The 14,330-nt window shown below is 41.3% G+C and overlaps 1 protein-coding gene across 3 annotated transcripts in view; it reads right to left on the bottom strand.

Moving 5' to 3' along the window:
- Positions 1-14,330, bottom strand: part of Ocrl (OCRL inositol polyphosphate-5-phosphatase) — a 54,152-nt gene that overhangs the window by 8,168 nt on the left and 31,654 nt on the right. For 2 of the 3 annotated variants that reach the window (XM_029473237.1, XM_029473238.1), the window contains exons 15-19: positions 13,512-13,647; positions 10,038-10,148; positions 9,264-9,429; positions 8,781-9,016; positions 1,148-1,171 (exon numbers count right to left, since the gene is read on the bottom strand). In XM_029473237.1, the coding sequence (XP_029329097.1) occupies positions 1,148-1,171; positions 8,781-9,016; positions 9,264-9,429; positions 10,038-10,148; positions 13,512-13,647 (673 nt within the window). The remainder of the gene's footprint in view (positions 1-1,147; positions 1,172-8,780; positions 9,017-9,263; positions 9,430-10,037; positions 10,149-13,511; positions 13,648-14,330) is intronic. The other variant, XM_029473239.1, reaches the window with a different exon arrangement.

Here is a 14,330-nt window from a genome sequence, read left to right as displayed (position 1 = left end):
TTTTTTTTTTTTTTTTTTTTTTTTTGAGACAGGCTTTCTTATTGAACATGGAAGTAACCGATTCTGTTAGACTGGCTGGCCAGGGAGTACCAGGGCCTGTTCTTCAGCACTGGGATTACAGATGTGTGTTATTGCACCTGGCTTTTTTGTTTACACTACTGTTGGAAATCGGAACTTAGGCCCTCATGGTTACATGGGCAAGTATTTTATTGCCTGGGCCATCTTCCCAGCTTCCAAATCACTGTTTTTTGTTTTGTTTTGTTTTGTTTTAGTTAAATCATTTTATTTGAGAAAAGAGGGCGCACAAACCCTGCCATTCTTGTGGGAGAGGTGGTGATAATATCCAGATCCAGTGGAACCTGAACATGCAAGTGGCACCATGAATTCATGGACACTAGGAGCTCCAAATTACTTTTAATGTAACAGGAATAACAAAAAATATTTTTTTTTGGTTTTACTACCAACTCATGAGTTTTCAGATAAGATTTATCAAGACAAATCTGGGCTAGAGATGTAGTTTCATAGTGCAGCACTTGTCTGCAAATTAAAAAATACAAAGTGGTGTGGGTAGTGTGTTTGTCTAGCATGTGTAAGGTAGTGTGGTAGTGTGTTTGTGTAGCATGTGTAAGGCCCTGTGTTTCATCCCTTGCAGCATAATTTAGTGTGCAAAAGCATGCAAACATGCATGCACACATACTAGTAGCTAGGGATTGTTGTAAGAATGCTTATCTATCATCTATCACAAGGACCAAGTTTGATTCCCAGGACTGAGTAAAACCTGGGGTGCTGTAATCTCAGCACTGGGGAGGCAGAGACAGGAGGATGAAAAAAGTAAGGTCACTCTTTGCTACCTAGTGAGGCTAGCCTATAGTACATGAGATCCTGGCTCAAAGAGAAAAAGAAAATGTACCCTTCAGTTTTATTTCTTTTACATACAGAGTATCAATAACTTCTCAGATGTGTCGATGTTGTTCCTATATCTTGAGCATACTTCAAGATACCTTGCAGGACATCAGAGGTTATTAGGACATTCTCACCGAGTCAGAGGCCTCTGATATGAGAATGCTTAGGGACAATTTCCAGGGACCACAGTTAAGTGTTAATCAAGCACAAGGAAACCTTCATTACCACCAATGGATTGAATTACCTTTTCTAGGTAGCTGTCTTCTTCCTGAGAGCAGAGCAGGAGAAAAGTCATTGGCAGACAAACAATGATCAGAGTTAATTCACAGTATTAGAAACAGCTCAGTCTTGCATGCTTGCTAGACACATAGGCTCTGAACAGCCCCGAGTCCTTCAAAGGATGTACACTGAAAATGAAACCCATTTCCCACATGCAAAGTTCTTGGTCACACCTAGTGCACTTAATAGTTCCCTGAGATCATCACTAAGGAGTCATCCTTCTCTAGGCCTTGACTATAGGCAGTGTCCTCTGGAAGCTGCCTCAGGCCCCAGCCAAGCCTGGTGCTGCATGTCCCTGCTCATCTACTGTCAGATGCAGCTCTTACCTCGTCCTAATATTGCTTCCGTGGAAGAACTCAGCTGTGGGTCTGAGAGTGGAGACTCAGAAGTGGGGTATACTTCTTGCCTAGTTCTACTTTTACTCCCATATACTCCTTGCTCTCACTATTCTCATCCCAGCTAGCCTCCCGAGTCTCCAAGAGCCTCTTTGAGCTTTTTCTCTCACCTTGTACCCACCCACCTCCTCAAAAGTGACTAGACTCCCCAGATTTGAAGACTGACTGAAATGTAAATGGATTTGATCTCAGAGCTTTGTGGATCAGGGTTCCATCAGTTCCTCTAATTTCCTGGTGGATATGAAAGACAAAGGAGAAGCAGGGGCAATAGTTTCATTGTCCTTGCTATTTTTGCACTCATTACAACCCAGTTAAGAGAGAGAGAGCAGCAGCCATGATCACCATCACCAGAGGAATTTCTACCACGTGCAAAGGGTGTATACACAATGCCACTTTATCTGCACATCAATGTGAAGCATTATTTCCATTTTACAGATGAAGAAACTGAGGCTTAGAGAGGTTAAATTATTTGCCCAAGTTTATGCATAGGTAATAAGTGACAGAATCAGGATTGGAACCCAGGTCTGACTACAACTCTGAGAGGACAACATCGGTGCTTACAAGATAGGCAGGGGAAAGCTGAGACATGTTATTCACAAGGCAGCATGGTTTATGCAGAGTATAGGTATTGATGCCTGCGTATAAGTCTTCCTTCTGCCTTGTATGAAAGCCCAGGCAATTTACCCAATTTTGTACCATCCCAGTCTCTTCATCTCTGAAACAGGTAAAACATGTTCCTCGTATCGACAGTGAAGCCATCTAAAGCCAGGAGGAGTCTCTGCCCCAGAGACTCTCAACTGGGTTCTTCCTGATCCCATTACAGAGCACTGAGAAATCAAGTAGAAATCACATCTCAGGCCTGGTAGGTCTAAGGAGAAATCCAAGTCTCCCTGTCAGAGATGCAAGAGTGCCTGGACTGGGAGTGAATGTGTATTCCCTGACATTCCAAGGGACTATTCTGAACCTATTGTCCCAAGCTGTTCTTACACATGGCAATTAGGGCTTTTAGTATTGTTAGATATATCATGAATTAAACCTGATTTTCTGAGTTTACCTACATTTAAATACCATGGGGAATGAAGATGTCAGAATCCTAGGTATGCATCGTTCTATCCTTATGATACTTCTAAATGTAAAGTTAGTTCTGAGTGCCAACAATCTAATTTAACAAAAGCCTGTGCTATAACATTTTATTAAATTTAGAAATACTTGTTAATAAATTTGATAGACTCTGCCTTTGTCCTCTGATGAGTACGTGCCCATGATATAACAAGCAAAACAAAGCAGGGAGTTGGGGTGCTATTGTGTCAGTCTAGGCCCTGAAAGAAGTTTCCTTTGAGTGGTGAGCATGGACTGGCACCTGCTGAGGAGGGCAGGGACAGTTAAGAACAAATAAAGGAGAAAGATGCGCTTGGTCCCTAACCCTGGTTTCCAACTGAGTCCGAGTCCTCCTTAGTCTTAGCATTTACAACCTGATATTCTTATAATTCATATGTAAACGGCCCCACTACTTGGCTACTAGTCCTTAAAAACAACACAGGATTTTTTTAAAGCTGGCATTAGGACCCAGAGCTATATGCATGCTGGGCAAATGGTTTACTACTGAACCACATGTAAGCCCTTAAGCTGCAGGATTTTGGGGACAGGATTGTGGAAATAAGCCAGGAGCAGTGGTATAGGCCCGCTATGGAGTTACTCAGAAAGTTCTCATGAATGCTGAGGTCAGGGCCAGTCTAGAAAAAATAGCAAGACCCACGCTCTAAGGAAAGGTGGGAGAGGCAGAATGAAACAAATGCACAGGAATGTTAAACGATAAGGTGAATAAGAAGCACGGACTCACCTTGTTGTGGGAAGCAGAACTAACTAGAGAATGTTGAAAGAACAGTGAGAAACACAATGTCACACCGAGTGACAACTTAATATGTCTGCGTTGTCTGCAGCAGGCATTGGGGAGCAAGGACAAAATCCAGCCTCCCCCCTCCCCAGCAGTATTACAGAATGTTTAATCTGGCAGATCTAAGTGGGAGAAAATGAAGTGCAGAAACAGAGGGAACCATGAAATGGATATCAACATAAGCCAAGCAGGCGAAAAGAAACACCTTAAAACTAAGATGGTGGTCCATGAAACAGCTGAGCTGTTTGCTTCCAAGCTTGATGACGCAAGGTAAATTTCTGGAACTAACATAGTGGAATTAAAGAATCAACCCCACAATACTGTCCTCTGACTTCTATAAGTGAGCCTGGCTGTGCAAGCACAAGCTAAATCAGTCAATGGAATAATTTATGTACTACTATGGGGCCTGGAAGCTGGCTCACTTGACAGAGGTATATGCATGCAGACCTACTTCAATCCCTAGAGCCCACAAGGTGGATGGAGAGAAGCAACTCCCAAGAGTTGGTCTGACCAACACACAATATATATTTTAACTTAGTGGACAGACAGTATCTTTTATTAATAGAATGCTTATCTGGCATGAATGAGGCGCTGAGTTCCACCCCCAATGCCACAAACCTGAGGAATGGAAAAGAAGAAACTCTTAAAGAGGAATCCCAAGGACTGCTAAGATGCTAGTGGAGAGGCAGCAAACGGACATGCAGAGTTTCTTTCTTTGTGGCTGTGATGACGGTTCCATGGTTCATTCACGTGCCACACAAGTGTGATGGACTCTGGATCCCTAGAACCCAAGAAAATGTGAGTGGATGTGGTAGGCCGCCTGTACTTCTAGCCTTGGGGGGCTAAGAGATCCTTAGAGTAAGCTGTGTAGGAAGACTAGCCATATCACGGAGATCTAGGTTTATCGGAGAAACTTCCCCAATATATAAGGTGGGCGACAAATGGAAAATGATTCTCAACATCAACGAACAGGGCTTCACACGCATGCATGCCTATGCACGCACACACAAGTATACATGTACATCACACACATTTCAAAGTGTAAAAAGGAAAAATAATACAGTGATCTTACTTCTCTGGATGTAGGCATAAAGAAAACCAATGTAAATTACACTTAGTCCAGTGCTAGATTGAATTAGAAGTAGAAAAGTCAGTTAACCTCCACAAAAAAGGTTACTTCTTCCGTGGAGTGACATGACACCTAAGAAGCATATTGCAAATCATTCCTTAGCCTAATAGTTACTCTAAGAAGAATGTTCCCAGTAGTGAATGTAGATAAAACAATATAAAAGAGTTCTCTGTAAGTAGAAGATTCAGTTGATAGTGCTGAGGATTCAACCCAGGGCCTGGGGTATGTGGGGAAAGTGTTCTACCACTGAGCTGCACCCCCAGCTCCTCTGCCCACTTTTTAGAGTAGACAAAGCTTGTCAAATTTCCCTAGCTAGCCTTGATCTTGGGATCCTCCTGCCTTTCATCTTTCAAGAAGCTGGATAAAAAGTGTGTGCCACCAAGCTCCTCCAGAAGGTTCACATTTAAGAATAACTAAATGGAAAGCAAAGCTCCCAGAAGAAATAGTTCATATGAAATATAGAGAAGGAACAAATCATACCTGCAAGAGGATAAGAAAGGCGTCATTAGATCAGTAAGATAAACAGGGAGAGACAATCACTGGTATCAGATGAGTCACCACGTTCTTATCGTTCTTATAGCAGACTTTATATCTATCCTCTCCTCATTGGCATGTTCTCCACCCAGCTTTCCTCTTTTTTCATGTTTGTACTTGCAGCCAAAATCCTTAACCAGTTCTGGCACTTCAAGCCTGGTCTCTTTTTCTATTAGCTCATCCTATGTGCAACATCAGAAGGTTCCTTCTAATATGCCAATTTACAACTTTGTATTCATCCTCAAAGTCTCCTGAATGTTCTAGGTAATCTCTGGCTCAAGCATAAGTGCATCTCTTGATCTCCAGACCATTGCCTGCCTCTATCCTACAGAACCTACAAAAAGGCAACTATTATGAATACAAATTATAATCTCTACAGCATTCAGTTTAAGTCATTTCCCAAATATAGTGAACATTAGCCAAATGATCTTGAATGAAACTTTCTTTTAACCATGATTTAGGATTTAGCTAGACTGTGCATGCAAGGATACCTTCATGGCCACTAAATTGCAGAAACTCTCATCATCTCCACACTACTTTATATCCAGTATGTAATACATATTGATGATTATTCTCTAGTTAACATGTTAGTTAATCAGAAAAATAGATCTTTGTTCTGATAAAGAATAAAAATAGTCACAACAAGCTGGGCAGTGGTGGCGCACGCCTGTAATCCCAGCACTTGGGAGGCAGAGGCAGGCGGATTTCTGAGTTCGAGGCCAGCGTGGTCTACAGAGTGAATTCCAGGACAGCCAGGGCTATACAGAGAAACCCTGTCTTGAACCCCCACCCCCACCCCCAAAAAAAGTCACAACAGCAAGTAATTCTCATCCATTCCCTCTTAAGCTAATTCCTACTATCCTAGGCGTTGTAGGATCTTTCTTATTAAGAATGGTTGGAAGAACAAAAAGATTCAAGTCAATGATCTCATTTTGAATTTGATAGTTCTGTAGGAAGTAAGTGGAACATTGGAGTCATTCTGAAACAGTACAGGGAGACAGAGCACATGTCCTGAACCCACTTCCGGCTCCACCATGAATTTATAACACAGAATACAATAGAGGGCATGTACTAGTATTAGAACATTGTCTCATGGGCTTTGAAATATCCTGTCAAGTCCTGGAAAAACCATAAGACCTAAAGAAGTATTCTGGACTTGAAGCAAGAGGAAAGGTGTTCAGAAAAGGGGTGTGACTATTTTAGATTCCTGTTTACTGCCTCTTAACAATATGGCTAATTTTCTCATTGATGAGATTCAGTAACTTAATAATACTGAAATGCAATAAGCCGGGGTAAGAATGAGAATCCTAAGGCCTCCAAAATACAAACTTTCAAAATGAGCAAATGATCATGAATACATAATTTAATAATAATAAAAAAAAAGCCAGCCGGATGTGGTGGCGCACACCTTTAATCCCAGCATTTGGGAGGCAGAGGCAGGCGAATTTCTGAGTTCAAGGCCAGCCTGGTCTACAGAGTGAGTTCCAGGACAGCCAGGACTATACAGAGAAACCCTGTCTCGAAAAAAACAAAAACAAAACAAAACAAAAAAAGCCATTCTGTAATTATACATAACCAAGGTTCTATTTCTTGAACCTTGAGTCAATTATGTCTTAGAAGAGGGAAGATGGCTCTATACAGAGCCAAGATTCCTCTAATAGTTTTATATACTTTCTATTTATGGGGAAATGTGATTGAATTGCCTGATAATATATTTAATAGATAGTAAGAGCTTTTAAAGCTGGTTGAGCCTCCCAGTCATTCCCAGAACATGGGAAAATTATGGCCAGGGCACTATAATGCTGCTGCTGACTTTGATAAAAATAAGCCTTTTGTTTCATACTGCTTTGAGCAATTTTTTTTGTGCTACTGGTCTTTTACCTGCATATTATGATATCTCTGTGTTTATGGCTTTTGTTTCTGTGTATTTCTTGTTTTTTTTCTCTTTAAAATATTCTAAAAAATTCTTTAAAAAATTGTCTGCCTACTTGTTTGTTTTCTAAAGATAGAGAGAAAGAAAGGGTGTGGAGTTAGGTGACTGGGTGGGGTGGAAAGGATTCCGGAGGAGCTGGGGGAGGGGAAGCATGATCAGACGCTGCTATTGTATAATTGTTTTCCATAAAAAAATTGGTGGTAGAAGAAAAACAATTTCAAGAAATAGCAGACTGACAGGATATGAATTTCTGCAGAAAAGGGCTTTCTTTCAAACACAGGTAAAACCTTCTATCATGAGAGCTCTATGGAAACAAATGACATTCCAGCGCTGGAATTTGCTCTCTGAGTCACAGGTGCAAGGATTCCATGGCAACCGCACAGATTACATTCAGACAAGCCAGCAGGCTGCTGCAGCTCTAACCCTTCCTGATGGACCATACAAACACTGGCTATTCCCAGGCCTGAGCACCATTGTGATTTTATATACAAATGGTAACCCTTGGCTCTTCCCTTCATTATATCTGGAGGAAAAAAAAGCTAAGTGCCAATCTGTACACAAATCTAACAATAGTTTCATTTAGCAGAAAAAATTTTAATAGGATGGCTTGCTATTCAATCTTTTTTTTTAACTGAAAATAATATGCTTTTCCCACATAAGAATAGAGACATTATATAGTAGCTTGGCTTGTGAAAGGGGGTGGATATAATTCTTTTTTCTCTTTCTTGAGTCACACACATTAAGTGAAGAAGCATCAGTACATGTTATACCCATCTATAGACTGAATTTATAGCTCAGTTGGTCGAGGCCCTGCCTCACATGCAAGTAGCCCTAGATTTAGTCCCCAATACTCCATAAACCAGATATGGTGGACTATACCTGTGATCCTACACTGGGGAGGTGGAGGCAGGAAGATCAGAAGTTTAAATTAATTCTCAGTACAAGAGGAAATTCAAGTCCAGCCAGGGTTACCAAAGGGGTAAAAAATGCCGACTCATAGGTTCCATGTCTTAAGATTCTATTACCAGTGGTGAATGGGGCAGAGGAGAACCTCTACTTGCATTAAGCACCCCTAGGGACTATGACGTAAGCTCTGTAAGCATCCATAACAGCCTCTGCTCTCAGCAGCAGCCGAGTTTGATATACTGTAGAGAAGAATACTGGTTTTGATATACTGTAGAAAGGAATACTGGAGTTTGATATACTGTAGAGAGGACTACTGGTTTTGATATACTGTAGAGAGGAATACTGGAGTTTGATATACTGTAGAGAGGAATACTGGAGTGGAAGTCAGAAAATCTGGGTCTGTCACTAACTTATCTGACTATGGGCAAGGGAATCCCTCGGGCCTCAGTCTTCCTGTAAGCACAATGAGAATAATAATGCATGGTGCACTTACCACACCTAGCATACATGCCAATTTATGCAAGTGTGATGAGCTTAGCGAGCCCAGCTTTGAGAGGGGGCCTTTGAGCTCATTTTGGAAGTACAATATATTATCTACTATGGTCCCAACAAGACTTAACTACAGAGTAGACTCTCCTTTTCCCTCCTAGGCTTAATTTAATCAAAGTAGTGCTTAGATAAAGTGACATTCTTCTCTATCATTTGTCAGTTCCCATGACCCCAGAAGAAGAGAGAAGGCACAGAAATAATGGGGCAAAACATGCAAATTAAATGTAAAGAAGGTTGCTGTCTGAGGATGTGTCTCACCAGGTCTATGAGTTTGGTGACAGGAACTTCTCGAATTGGTCTTTTCATTCGGCACAAAGCCTCCAATGAGGTTCCAAAGCAACTTGGGAGGTAATTCCCACTGATGGTCAAGAAGTAATCTTTGCCTCGATCCAAATGGAGGACAAGAATATCTTCAATCTTATCTTCACCGGAGTTCAGGATGGTTACAGAGTCTTTGCTGACGTATACATCAAGGGAGATGTCTAATGTCTCGTCTGAAATGAAAGAGATGGTGCATCGTAGCACAGATCTTTCCTGTGGAAAAGCAATTCTGCTCCAAAGCAAAAAACAGAACTACCAGGCAACAACAGGGAAGAGATGGGACACACAACAGAGGTATCACCAATATCAGGACAGTGCAGGTGAGAGACAAGTGATTAGAGAACAAGAAGTTAAGCCAGGGTTGTGGGAGGCTTGAGGAGTTGTGTGTGGCAAGAAGACAGTGGTAAAGGGGAAACTCACTTGGCTCCAAGTAGCCCTCAAAAGGTTCAGCTCGAAGCCATGGCTTGCAGTATTGGCTGTCATTAAGCTTAGGGATGAAAGAAAAATGGCAGGGAACCTGTCCATTGTTGCTGATCTGGAACTTCTCCTTTTGCAGCTGCCGAAACTTCACATTCTCAAAAAAAAACTGGGGAATAACAAACAGACAGACACAACCATGCATGCGTAGTAGGGGAAGTAAGTTGGATTATTTGTAGACAATATGAATCAAGAATAAGGTAATTATTAATCAGATATATAACTACCACATGTACTCATAGACCAAGACAACTTCCTAGCATTGACTCTCATACATGATTTAGCTCATGCCAGCAGAGAAGGCGTTAGGTAACTTTTGACCCTGTTCAAGGCTACTCTGATTGTTCCAGGGATCCTGAGAGGAACATGATCATGGTCCAGGGTGCTCATTCTTTGACTGAGCTCTGTTCCCCCAGACATATGAACTAAGCACCAAATCAGAGTAACTAATCCGATGGCCTCCAAGCTGCTAGGTGCTACTGTAAGAGCTCATCATGTATTATTTAACTCATGTGATCCAGAGAGGGGAGCTGAATCTCTTGAGAGGGTGCAGCACTTCATGTGCTCTTGCATCTACCAAACTGCAAATGAGACTAGGACACAGACAGTCTGACACTGGTGACGATGATTTTAACCTTGATGCCCTTTGAAGTAACACGGTTTCCTTAGTGCTGACTACAACGGACAGGAGACAGGAAGCTGTGCAGTTCGGCTCACCTCTCTCCTGCTAAGTTCTAATGAAGGAAGGAAGTCATTTTCCATTCTGTCCATAATGCGGACGATATCTTCAAAGACCTTCCGATACCTCCGTTCATCCACAACCTTCACCTAATGGGGATGAAGGCACCATTTTTAGCTTCATATGCACACAGCTCATCTCCATCAGATATTATCTAATAATCTAAAACTGGGCATTATGGGAACAGCTTGAAAATAAACTATAGTATGTTCAACACCCTGAAAAACTTTACTAACCCGCTTCAGCCATAACTCTACCTTTCACTCAAAGCTCCGGAGGGGGGATTAAAGGCATGGACCACCGTCACCTAGCTGTCTCTAGGAAATTTTAAAAGTCACTAAAAAACCTAAATTAATAGGCACTATATAGATAATAGGCATTATAAAAAATACACTTTAGGGGAAAGGTAAGGTTAATTAGCTAAATTTCTGGAAAAGTCCAATTTGTAAGAAGCTTGATAATAGTACATATTTGGCAAGGATTTTTCTTTGTTCCATTGTTAATTATCTGACTGTGGAGAAAATGGGATAATTGCAATAAAAATGATTTCTTGCAGTGTCTAAAATGACAGCTAAAATACATTCACTGCTATTTTCTTTTATTTTTTTTAACAGGCATAAAATAATAAAAGTGCAGAAAACTGTGATTAAAGCATTTAAGGCCATTCGTTGCCATGGCCATTTGCAGGAATCAGATAATTGCTGAGATTACATAAAAGGGGCTGCATGATGTTAGTAAGTGCAACCAGCGAGCACTTTAGCAAAAGGACACCACAAGATGTCCTAGAATAAAACCATGACAACAGGCAAGTAATTTGGACTAAAGAATGGGTTAAGAAAGTTTTCAGATCACACAGGACTTCCAATGACCTGATATAACTGTATTTTTTTTTTGAGACAGGGTATCTCTGTGTAGCTCTGGCTGTCCTGGAACTCACTCTGTAGAGCAGGCTGGCCTCACACTCAAGTGCTGGGATTAAAGATAGGTGCTATCTTGAAAGCCCCACAAAGAACTTTTTAAAATTGCTGTGTCATTTAAAAGAAGAAACACAGAATTCAATTAAAGATACACAAAAATATAAAGAACCCTTGAAAAATTTAAAATATCTAAGTGGGAGTTAGGATGAAGGTGTAATATGAAAAATATTCTAAGAAAACACAACAAAAATCCAAGGAGGCCAGTGTTTGAGAAGAGATACTTTCCCTAAATGAATTAGTGGGTTCACATGAGGAAAAAGAGGACATCCTGGACACACAGACTGGACTTGGATGGCTTAAATGTGGCTTCTGAAGGCATGTTTCATCAGGATTTTAGAATTATGAAGCCACTGTGCAGCGGTGGAAAGAACACAGATATTGGAGTTAAACAGACTAAAGATTTGAATCTTAGCTCTCTTCCTAGTTGAACACTCTCAAGGAAGTGATTTCTAAATTCTTGGGTTCTTATCTGTTCCTCTGTGAAGTGGCAAGTCTTTAAGTGAGCACTGTTGTGGGAAGTAAGCGTGGTGCACCAAGAGCCCAGCACCATTTCTTTTTCTTTCTCTTTCTTTCTTTCTTTTTTTTTTTGGTTTTTTGAGACAGGGTTTCTCCGTATAGCCCTGGCTGTCCTGGAACTCACCTTGTAGACCAGGCTGGCCTCGAACTCAGAAATTGGCCTGCCTCTGCCTCCCAAGTGCTGGGATTAAAGGTGTGAGCCACCACCGTCCGGCCCAGCACCATTTCTAGTGCACAACTAGAATGTGGGATTAAACCCAGGGCTAGTGTCATTCTTGTGTTAAGACTTCAAAGTGGGGTGAGAAGGGGATAGGGGTGAGTATCTCAGTAGTTAGAAGGCACAAAGCCCTGTGTTAGATTCCTAGCACCACATCAAAATCAACTGCAGAGAGTAGAGGGAGAGAACCAATTCTTGCCGATTTGTTATCTGACCTTCACACATCCCATAGCACGCACCCTTCAGTAAACATATAATAAACAAAAACGAGTAACTGCAATCCAAAAGTGGACAAAAACTATTATTGGTTGTTTTGAACTTTTTTTTTTTGAGACAGGGTTTCTCTTTGTAGCCCTGGCTGTCTTGGAACACACTCTGTAGACCAGGCTGGCCTCAAACTTATAGACCCACCTACCTCTGCCTCCTTTGTTGTTAGGATTAAAGGCCTGCGCCACCACGCCTAGCACTGTCTTAAACATTTTTAAATATAGTCTAAAACCAAGAACTAATTTTGTTTCCCAAGGAAATGCCCTAAAGGTAGGTGTGTGTGTGTGTGTGTGTGCTGTGTGCTGTGTGATGGAAGGATGGCTCAGTAGTTAGGAGCACTGGTTGCTCTTTCAGAAGATCTGGGTTCAATTCCTAGCACCCACATGGCAGCTCCCAGCTGTCTGTGACTCTGATTCCAGGGAATCCGATGTGCTCTCACAGACATACTTTTAGGCAAAACACTAGTGCATATAAAATAAGAGTTACCATAAGATACATGGGTGAGGGCTGGAGAGATGGCTCAGCGGTTAAGAGCACTGACTGCTCTTCTAGAGGTCCTGAGTTCAATTCCCAGCAACCACATGGTGGCTCACAACCATCTGTAATGGGATCCAATGGCCTCTTCTGGTGTGTCTGAAGATAGCTACAGTGAACTCATACATACACATTAAATAAATAAATAAATAAATAAATAAATCTTTAAAAAAAAGATACATGGGTGATACTTATGTCAGCAGCCCTTGAAACTGACATAAAAAAATCATAAAAAAAATTTTGCCCTTTGCGTACATGAATCCTTACGAGTTGGTCTCATTACCGGCATATTTTGTAAAGGAGGAGAATGATACATGACAGGAGGATGCTGAATAAATTGTCTATAGTCCTACAATTACAAAGTAGTTGACCTTGAACGCAAAACCAGGTAGTAGACTATCAAGTCATCCTAGCAAGAACCACACTAGCTATATCCTGATAGGTTACAAGAACGTGTAGAAAATCCACTAGAAAGAATCCAAGTCTAAGTCAGCAAGCTTATAATTTGAACACTCATAATATAGCTAAAAATGAGAAAAAATGCATTTACAATAGAGGCAAAACATAACTGGCTATAAATTCAGCTCAAGATCCAACCAAGTTCAAAGCAACATCAAACCTATGCTGTTTGAGAGGAAGACGTCACTGTAGAAGATGGGGCTATATCTCCTAAATTAAGGAGGAGGTCTGGTCCTATTGCGATCATTCTGTGCCTCCATAGCATAAAATACCTATACATCAGTAAAAAGACTGGACTGTGGAAAGATCTAAGGCTAGTATTTGAGATGGGTGAGGGAGTGCAACCACTCAACTCTGTCAATGATGATTTGACTAGAGATTACTTGTGTCATGCTGGATTCTGAATCCACTCTATATCTACACAGTGTTCTGGAAGTAGCTACTTAACACGTAAGCAAATGAATGAGCAATCAACTATTTACCCCAATATGAAACAGGGCGCTAACAGGTTTGTGGTCACTAGTTTTGAGTTCCATGTGACTCCGGTAATGAAGTTGATTAACATTTATTCCTCTCCAAAGAATTCGGTCACACCAGGCGGGAACTCGGCATTTCCCACTGTAAATAAAGGAATGAGTCACAAACAACATACCACACAAGAGTAACAGCACACATTGGTTTAGAATCACATTAAGCCTCTTTTTATGTGCCCCCAGTGAACCACACTTCTTCCAGAGGACCCCTATCATCTTCTTTCCTACACTGCAAGCACTGACAATGAACGGCCTGTGTCAGATTGCCAGCCACTGAACTCCCAGCACTGCTGCCCAGTACAAGGTATGTGCCTAATATCATCTAAAGACTAAATAGATGGGTTTCCCTAAATTTAGGTCTATACCTTAGACAATGTCACCATGGGGGAAGGTGGAAAAACACCTTCCTAAAATAGCCTTATAAGTAAGGTCAGGGTTCCATTCTGAACATTTCCTCTCTCTTGACTGTATCTGACTGCAATGGTACTTCATAATAGACAGCTAATCCAGTAGAAAACTGCAATCCGGGGCTGGAGAGATGGCTCAGTGGGTAAGAGCACCGACTGCTCTTCTGAAGGTCATGAGTTCAAATCCCAGCAACCACATGATGGCTCACAACCATCTGTAATGAGATCTGATGCCCTCTTCTGGTGTGCCTGAAGATAGCTACAGTGTACTTACATATAATAAATAAATTAATTAAAAAAAAAGAAAAAAAAAAAGAAAACTGCAATCCTCTGTTCCTAGAGTGGGCTTAATCTCTGGAGA

The sequence above is a fragment of the Mus caroli genome, chromosome X, assembly GCF_900094665.2.
Source record: "Mus caroli chromosome X, CAROLI_EIJ_v1.1, whole genome shotgun sequence".
NCBI classification, from domain to species: domain Eukaryota; kingdom Metazoa; phylum Chordata; class Mammalia; order Rodentia; family Muridae; genus Mus; species Mus caroli.
This window is presented reverse-complemented; position numbering and strand designations above follow the sequence as displayed.